This window comes from Tursiops truncatus, chromosome 9 (genome assembly GCF_011762595.2).
Source record: "Tursiops truncatus isolate mTurTru1 chromosome 9, mTurTru1.mat.Y, whole genome shotgun sequence".
In the NCBI taxonomy this organism is placed as follows: domain Eukaryota; kingdom Metazoa; phylum Chordata; class Mammalia; order Artiodactyla; family Delphinidae; genus Tursiops; species Tursiops truncatus.
In genome coordinates, this window is record NC_047042.1 from 59,453,761 (window position 1) to 59,463,008 (window position 9,248).

A 9,248-nucleotide genomic window follows, 5' to 3' on the forward strand; every position below is an offset into this window, starting at 1 on the left:
GTGATGTGAACTCTTAGAATTTACTCTTGGAACAAGTTTGCTGTGTATCCAACAGCAGTGTTAGCCGTAGTCTTCCCCACTTACTTTTAGGGACTGCATAATATTTCCCTAGTATGGAGGTACCGTAATGTATTTGCCCAAATCTCTGTGTTGGAAATTTCAGCTGCTTCTAAATTTGTTTTTACAGACAGAACAGCATCTGTTTTTATGCATTTTTGACTAAAACTGTTATTTCCTCAAAATAGGTTCCTAGAAGTAGAATTGCTATGTCTAATACCAAGAAACTACAGCCACAACTTAGAATTGGAGCACTTACCATGCACTAGATGTTGTTTTAAGTGCTTTACTTACATAAAGTTATTAATCTCATAACTCTGAGGTAGGTTCTCTTATATTCCCTGCTCATAGACAAAGAAACCTGAAACACATAGAGGTGAGGTAATACACCCAAAGTTATAGAGAAAGAACATTTTGAAGACTTGATATTATTGCCAATAGTTTTTCAAGTTGCTGGTTTTTAAGAAAATAGATTATGCTGAGCATTTGGCAACAGCCTTTTCAGTAGAGGAGCTACCTTTCAGTGTCTCTCCTGTTATTCTCTAAGTCTTCCCTACTTTGGAAAGCTTATTGAGTTTTCTAATGTGCTAATTAAAATTATCAGGAGCAAATTCATTTAACTAATCCTGGTTGCTCAGGGAAATGGCTTTTACGCTCAAGGAATTTGACTTATTTACCAGACAAACAGTGAACTTTTATCTTCAAACAGTTACCGTCTGTGGAACTGCTGGCCAGTCTAGGCTCTGCCTCTTTCTGTGGCTGCGTTTTGCCTTCATCTTCAGTTGAGTTCTGTCATCGTTTCCCGGATAGGCTCGGCTGCATCACAGTCCACTAGGAGTCTTTAAGAAATCTGTAGTCCTGGGTTCCACTCTGGAGAAACTTTAAAAATTTTTTCTTTTACTTAAATATATATACACAGAGTTTTGTTTTGTTTTTTATCACAGAGTCCAAAAAGGTTATAACAAAAAATAGCAGTTTGTTCCATACTTCTCAGACTCACTAAAAGAGGCTGCCGCTTTCAACTGCTTTGACTATTTCTTCCAATACCTCTGTAGTTCTAAAACGATTTACTGTTCTTTGTGGACTTATCAGTGTTAATCACTGTTGATTTCTGTTATGGGTTAGAAATTAGCTCTCTTAGATCTTACTGTCACTACCTCACCTCCCCTGCTTCCACCTTCCCTATATAATTATATCACAAGGTAACATGATGATGATGAGCCAGAATTCTGTGATTTTTTTCGTTCTTTCTTACACGAGGTTTACATTTTTCCCTGTACCATCAGATTTCTCAGATCACCATCATTCTGAACTCACGAATGTATCAGATTACCTGTATTTTTTTTCTTGGAGTGTGCCCTTCCAGTACTTTCTAAACTCTTCTTCCAGTCTAAATTGTTGTACTGCTATTGCCCTAGGACTTTTCTTCACAGGTTTTCCTATATTGCATCCCCACCTCACCCTAATTCCATTTCCCAAGTCCTATGACTTCCTATTTCTTGATCCAATCCCTTTTTTTGATGGTATCCAAACTCTAGTAACTTCCTAAGAAAGGGTGCAAGGGAGGTAAATTTTTGAGTTCCTGGAACTGTCTTTATTCTGCCCCTTTTTTCCTAGAGTGTTGCTCTGGCTGGTGTAGAATTCTAGGTTAATAGTAATTTTCTCTCAGTACTCTGAAGGCATTCCTCTGATGTCCTCCAGCTTCCAGTGTTACTGTTGTAAAATCTAACGTGCCACTGTGTATAAACTGTTCCTCACCTCCTTCTAGATGCTTTTAGGATCTGTTCTTTATGCCCACATTCTAAAATTTCACTGTGTTCTCCTTTTGGTCTTTATCATTCATTGTGCTGAGCACTTGGATAGGTCTTTAAATCTGGAGACTCATATCCTTCAGTTCTGGGAGACTTTCTCACATTATATTTTTGGACAGTTGCCTTCCCTTCATTCTCTGCTCTCCCTGTACCCCTATCATTATTTGAGTATTCACTGTGTGCCAGGCAGTGGAATAAACACATCCTACATGTCCCATTAATCCCTCAAATAAGGAAAGTGCTATCAGTCATCTTCTATAGATGAGGAAACTGAGGTTCTAGGAGTTTAATCACCTTGCTTAAATTCCTCAAGCTAATATGTAAAAGATTGGGGATTCAAGTCCAGGTCTCCTCACCCACGCCTGTGCTTTAACCACTGCATAATGCCAGTCACTTTCCAGTTGCAAAAAAGGAGAGGGTTGATTCTCAAAAGACTTTCAGTATAAGGAAGCTCAAGGAAGCCACTGCAGAATGATTATTCAAGATTCCAAAAAGTCTCCAGAGAACTCAGCGGAGCCAAGCCAGTAGGTGCCAGATAGATTTTCGCAAGCTTAGGGAACAGTTGGCCTGCAAAGGGAGGGGAGCTATAAGGAGCTTAGGAAATCTTCCATCAGGGAAGCAGTGTGGTTGGTGGTGTAGTTGAAAAAGCATAGAGATGAATCTAAGTTCAGATCCCGGCCCTGGCGCTCACTAGCTGTGTGATGTCTCTCTGTCAAATAGGAATGTAAATTGTACAGGGTTCTTACAAAGATTAACTGGGATAAAATACGTTAAAGCATCAGTGTACAAGCAGACAACAAATGTTAACCCCCTTCCTTTTTAGAAGATATTCAAGACTACAAAGGAAATATCCATGTAGGGGGAAATAGGAGACACGCAAAGAAAGTACGTGGAGGTGAGATACAAATAGGATGGTGAGACGCCCTGCCAGGCTGGCCACGTGCCGACAAAGACTGTGGTAGCAGCACGCATGCAGGTCATCCTGAGCACTCAACCGGAAGAGGCTGGATCACTGTGAATGAGAAAGGAGCTTTTTTCAAACTGTTTCTCTCAGCATTCCCTGACTTGATGGGATTATGCATCCTCAAGATGGCCCAAGAACATACTTGCTTCTTCTAGGCTTAAAGTGATTTGGTGCTTGAAACGTAATTTTAGAGTCCATGAGCTGAAAGGCTGTATGCCTTTTTTTTTCACTCTTGCTCCCCTCAGCTCTGTATGTGTGTGAGTGTGTGTGCACGCATGCGCTTGTGCATGAGTATAATGTGCAAGAGAGCGAGCCGTGGTGCAGCTTCTCACGGGCAATTCTTTTGCAGTTAGCTCTGAGGGCAGCTCCATCCTATGAAGATTTTGTGGCTGCATTAACCATTAAGGAAGGCGACCACCAGAAAGCAGCTTTCAGTGTTGGGATGCAGAGGGACCTCAGCCTTTACCTCCCCGCCATGGAAAAGCAGCTGGCGATACTGGACACTTTATATGAGGTCCACGGACTGGAGTCTGACGAGGTGGTATGATGTCTGCAGGGCAGCGCCGCCTCCTAACTTCAGGGAATAAAGTTCGCTAAAGTGTTTCGTTGCCCTACTTAATTTCCAGCAGCAGCTTCAGTCCTCTCCAATCCCTTACTTGGGGGGATGGAGAGGAGGAGGCAAAGCCTAGTGCTTTTATGTATAATTTTTTAAATGCATATATGTTTTGTGTGTTTAAAAATCAAGGTGCTATATATTCAGTTCAAAGGGCCTCCTGGAAACCAAATCATAGCTGTTACACAGACGTGAACAGCGAGTTATAAGAGCAGATTTGACAAATGAATTTGTTAGTATTGTGTTTTGCTTTTAGTTTTAATGGGCCACCCAAACCCAAGCTGAAAATGAGCAATTTTTTTATCAAGGACTGTAACTCATAGCCAGTGTTTCAATCAATTTAGAATTAGACTAAAAATTTAGAGGGAGCTCAGCCCCTTTGTTGAAGCTATTGAAATGTAGAGTTTGCTATTCCTAGACGTCCTGCAAAGAATCCTCTCCTCTGTGGCTCTGTGGGCCAGAAGAGCCTGTGTAGTCAGTGTGTCCGGGACGTTGGTTGTGACCGAGCAGTGCCATCCCTGTTTATGGGCCAGGAGACTGGCTCTGAAGAGATGAGTGGTATGTCCCAGCCCCGAGCTGGAGGACAGTATGGGAGGGGTGGGACAGGTCACCTGAGGTGACCCCTGTGCAGTGCACACCCTTGGCCAGCCTGCTTTCCTCGGCATCATCTGAGTTGGACATCAGAGCAAAACCGTGACATTCAGGGATTATTATTAAACTTCAGAAGTAAGGTGTATGGGTCGAGGGATTTGCTCAGTCACACAGCCACTGAATAGAAGAGCCGCGTGATTTCCATATGTGAACTGGACCACCTCTGCATCAGAATCACATGGCGTGCTTGTTTGAAAAGCAAATTCCCAGGCCTTACCTTGACCTGAAGAACCAGAATTGTGGGATTGGGACTCAGGATAATAAACCTTGAATTTGAATAAACTTCCCAAGTTATTCTTGTGCACACAGGGTTGAAGAGCTACGAGATTAAATTCTAGTTTACCGAATTCCCAGTCTTCTGCATGAACTAAATGATGTGTCCTTTTTTTTCAAAGAGGAAGAGGCTATCGTTGAAATGAGGTATTTAAAGGGAGAATGAGAAATGGAGCAAGTTTACTCAGCAGGTTTCTTAATTGAGCCAGCAGGCCTTCAGGGACCACGGTTCTGAATGTGCTCTCTGATCAGTCTTGGCTTTATCACCAGTGGTGCAGAGTAAGCTAAATGCAGCTGCTTATCTTATCTCAGAAGCTCTGGGACTGTGTCACAGTTTAAAGGTGGGATTTAAGCCTTTCACAAAGCAACCTTGTGTAGGCGTTCTCCCGAAGAGTGTGACGCCAGGACTGTGGCCCTAGTCTCTCAGTGGGCCAGGCTGCCAAGAGCGGGCGGCGGGGAGAGGCCATGGCTGCCTTCCCTGTCAGGGGCTACTCGCTTTAAGTAGCTGGAAGGGAAGCTCCCCGGGTAGAAGGTGAGTTCCTTTGAGGGGCACAGGTGATGCTGTCCCGAGGGCAAAGAGAACCCTCTCCTTAGGTGAGAGATTAATGTAGGGAGGGGTATTGATTTTTTTTGTCTGTCTTTAAACAAATGGGCATTTATGTAGCTCAAATTAACGAAGCAGATACTGTGCTCAGTAAGGACTCCTGGAAAATGCTTAACCTTTAGAAAAGCAACATCAAATATTTTAAGGCTAGGGAGAAAAAGGGTGCTCAAGTGATGTTGATTCTTTTGTATCTTAGCGCTTGCTGTTAGCAGCTGCTAAGGTGTGTATGTTGTCTTCTCCCATTCCCACGAGTAATTAGTGCGGACCTCCTTCTCTGGCTAGTGTGAACAGGATGGCAGGACTAGGGGATAAGTTAGACTTCCTGCCCTTACAGAGCCTCCTAAAAGGGAAAAAGAAAAAGCCACCAGCCTTTGCTTTACCTTGAATGAATGCACATTAGACATTGTGCCATTGGGTGGGGATGCTGCCAGGAGATTCTAAGTGTTGTGAAGCACGACCGTTCGGAGCAAGTGGTGGTGCTCCCCGACACCTCAGGAGAGCTGGTCTGGTCTCTGGGAGAGAGGTGGGCACACTGAAAATACCTCAGATTTTCCACCAAGGCTTTGAATACACACAGAAAGAAAGCTGCTCGGCGCGGCCATTTCGTGGTTCTGTAGGTACTGCCTTGGTGTGTATGACCCAGTTTTCTGGGAAAGAAGGGTTTCATATTATCTGGGATCTTTGGGAACCCAGATCAGAGTAGCTTGAATAACTTGAATAAGTTGCATTACCTACTCAACACTTTTCCAACCCTACAGAAAGGGGGTAATGTTTTTTGATAGGTATTTTCCTCACTGGAGCATACTAAGTTTACCTAAGATGCGTAAAGCTCTGGAAATTGAACTTCATCTTAGATGACAAATTCAACTTGGCCTGACGCTTGGCACGGTCAGAGCTTCCTCCTGGACCTGCAGTATTTGCTTCTCCATTTTATTTAAAGGCATAATGTGTGCTAATTGACATTTACTATCTAAGACGAGGACAAAGAGAAAAGATAAGGCTTTCTCTCCATAATCCTCTAAGATTCCTGGGACCTCTAAGCTTTCTTTCTCTGACAATGAGAGGAGATGGGAAAACGCTAGTATGTTTGTTCGTTGCTCAAACGTTTTTTAGGATTCCCTTTCTAGAGTAACCTTTAGAGAGATCCTGAAGGAAAAGAAAAGGTAATGTGTCTTCTAACTAATAAGCAGCATTTGGACGACCTCCTATAAGGCACTTCCATACACATAATTTCATCATGTCTGCACTTCTCCCCACAGCAGAAGCCAGCCCTTACACTTAGGAGGGATTAATATATATTTGTCTAACTGAACAAAATCCTTTCAATGATGGCAAATTTTTTTTGTCCTTGAAAGCAGATTTGATTCATTATACCTAATCTTGACAAAAATGTTAAGTTAGAGGGATACCTTTTGGGGAAGAACCAACTTGTGACTCTGAGGTAGAAATGATTTTCTCATCACCTCTTGATCCAGCTCCTCAGGTAGTTCTAGAACTGGGGCTCTTGGAATGTTGAGCACATCAGTCCCCAGGGCATTGACTTTGAAAGGCAGCGTTTGTTAGGATGTGTAAGTAGTGGCTTCAGGTGCCTTGTCATCATTATTTGTGTGTCATTCTGAAAATAAATGCTCCCCAAATGTCATATTCCACGATGAGGGATATCTGAACTCCATAGTTGAGCCCTGCTGCTTCTCTCTCCTCTTCTGTTACTAATGATTGCGAACAGTGCCCCCATCAGAGCACCAAATCCATCCCCTTTCTTAGCTGTTCTGCTCCGTTCCTCAGCAGCAGCTTCGAGCACATATGTGGAGCATCTGGCACAGACCTAGCCAGGGTCAGGTGCCCAGTCAGTGGGCATTCTCTTCCCCTCCCAGACTGCAAGAGCTTCTTAAAGAACCCCTGTTCCCATGTGTAGCTGTAAAGCAGGTGACCGCATGGTGTGTAGCATCTAGGAAAGGTGATCTGTTATTAGATGAGTGCTGCTGGAAAGGTTTGCAGTCTCCTCTTTTTGATTATTAATTAATCAAAAGTTAATGCTTTCAACTTTATATTTTCGGAAAAGTGTTTTTAATTAAGAAAAATATGTGGTAGGGACCAATAAATAAATTATACTCTTCTTTATTAAATTTGAAGTAAGTAAAAGAGCTGAAGGAAGAGGTGTCTTACTAAGGAAACTTAATCTGATTGTGAAAGTCATATGTATGAAGAAATATCATTTAAGTCAGTAGGAAGAGTCAAAGGGTCATGAGCGATACAAGACGATGTGATTTTGGAAACTTCCTGAAACAACACTTTTTATGTTTTTCTCTACTAAACGACTATGTCCTATAAGAAGTTGGTTACATGATGGTGCATTTCTGAATCATCGATTAAAATCAGTTGCTTCTGATAATTAGTCATGGGTTTTATAACTCTTCAGCTTCCCTGCCCTTGTGTTTCATTTCTTTTTTTAAGGTGAACTATCAACCTTTAAAAATTTTTTTAGATTTAGAATTTATAAGTACAGTACATTTTAAGCCATTGTTCTGTTAGCTGAGCTAACATGTTTGGTCTTGGAAGGGCTGACTTCCATGCCGTTTGTGATCTGGTGGACTCTGTACATGAGCTTCAGCGTCTACGGCAGCCCGTGTCCCTGTGACATGCACATAGAGTGCTTTACTTAGAAACACACTCTGCTTCTGGGCGGCCCTTTGTGGTCTGCAGTTGCTTACTCAGGGGTTCATAAGAATGACAAAAATACCCACTAGCTGTCTAATAGTATTTTAAGACTGCTTATCTATTACAAGGGTGTTAGGGTCCTTTCAGCAATTCCATGAACATACTGTTCAGTAGACCTCCTCTGGAAATGCCCCCAGTCCTATCCTGGCGCAGGCAGTAGCCTGTGTACAGAAGCCATTTGCATGATTTCTTGTTGCGCTGCTGCATCAGGGCACTTGGAAGCGATCCTCAGCGGTACGGTTGACGCAGGCATTGATCTTTCTTCTCCACTGTTTCTATATAGCTTTAAATTAAAAGGAAAAAACATACCACTACTCTGCAAAGCAAAAGTTTTCAAAATTCTTCGGTTACCCTTTTCAATCACTTCTCTTTGAGCGTGAACAAATGTTTTCAGCTAAGCTATGTGAGAACACGACAGATCTTGCTTGTTTTAAGCACTGTCCATTCTATTTTATATATTTTAAAGTGTGATCAGTATTTCTTCCCTGTACTTTATAAACAGAAACCACCCTGAAATGGTTGATACCCCTTGCAAAGCTGATCTCATCCACAGACTCCTGCGTATCTGTGTCTGTTTATAGGTGTATATGGAGTCAGTGGTGACAAGACAGGTGATCTAGAAGTAATTCTGTTGCTTCCCAGAAGGCTAATGAGCCAGTCTCCTGTGGCATGTTTGATGCATGAATCCCTTTGTGTCATGACAATTTTCACTAGAATGTCAGTAAACAGCCCAACTACCTCATATGAAATTGGCTGTGGACAATCTGTGTCAGATGAGACATGTGTTAAGGTTGATTTAATCTGGTTAATAGATTGGACAAAATGATGTCTCTATAAAGAAGAAAGATGTTAGACCAGATGCCAAAGGCTACAATGTACATAGATTTCCTTGGGTTGCTTTTTTAAGTCAGTGTTTAATTCTACCCCCAGTATTCTCATCTCCATTGTTTGTGATCTCATAGATCCATGCACTTTGAATACCTGTCACATGCAATCCTATGTTACCTGTTCTTGTCCTTCAGCATTTTGAATGAGCATCATAATGACAGTAGAAAGCAACAGTAGAAAGCAAGTGTCCAGTGGTTTGTTGATTCCTTAATTTTAATGGACCTTTACTTAGAATATAATGTGTTGGAGCCTTTAAGGATCAACTGATAAATGAGAATTTCATGTTTAGGTTTCATGTAAAACTCTGTCCAAGTTCTAACTCTGTATCTTGTGGGGAGGGGGAACAAGGGAGGGATTTACTTTTTTTGCAAAAATATTTGAAAACATCTGTCAGATTTTATATTCATTAGTTATAATAAACTTATTTTTAAAGTATTTTATCAAGTGCTTCTCTTAAAGATTGTGTGGGTTTTTGCTTAATGAATATGCCAGTAATAAGTTTCATTTATGGAACACATACTATTTGCTGGGCATCACTCCAAGCTCTTTACAGATATTAATACACTTAGTCCTCCTAATCACTCTATGGGGCCGGTACTGTTATTAACCCCAAGTTACAATGAGAAAACTGAGGCACAGACTGGGGAAGCCCCTGGTCTAAGGTCCCAC

The 9,248-nt window shown here is 41.9% G+C and overlaps 1 protein-coding gene across 7 annotated transcripts in view; it reads left to right on the forward strand.

Annotated features, from left to right (window-relative positions):
- PLEKHA8 (pleckstrin homology domain containing A8) overlaps positions 1-8,101 on the forward strand; it is a 99,038-nt gene extending 90,937 nt beyond the window's left edge. For 3 of the 7 annotated variants that reach the window (XM_033863124.2, XM_019926106.3, XM_019926110.3), the window contains one exon: positions 3,182-8,101. In XM_033863124.2, the coding sequence (XP_033719015.1) occupies positions 3,182-3,379 (198 nt within the window). In that variant the 3' untranslated portion in view covers positions 3,380-8,101. Of the gene's footprint in view, positions 1-245; positions 361-2,691; positions 2,764-3,181 lie in introns of those variants that run through there. The other 4 variants (XM_019926116.3, XM_019926130.3, XM_019926145.3 and 1 more) reach the window with 4 other exon arrangements.
- The last annotated feature ends 1,147 nt before the right edge of the window (positions 8,102-9,248 follow it).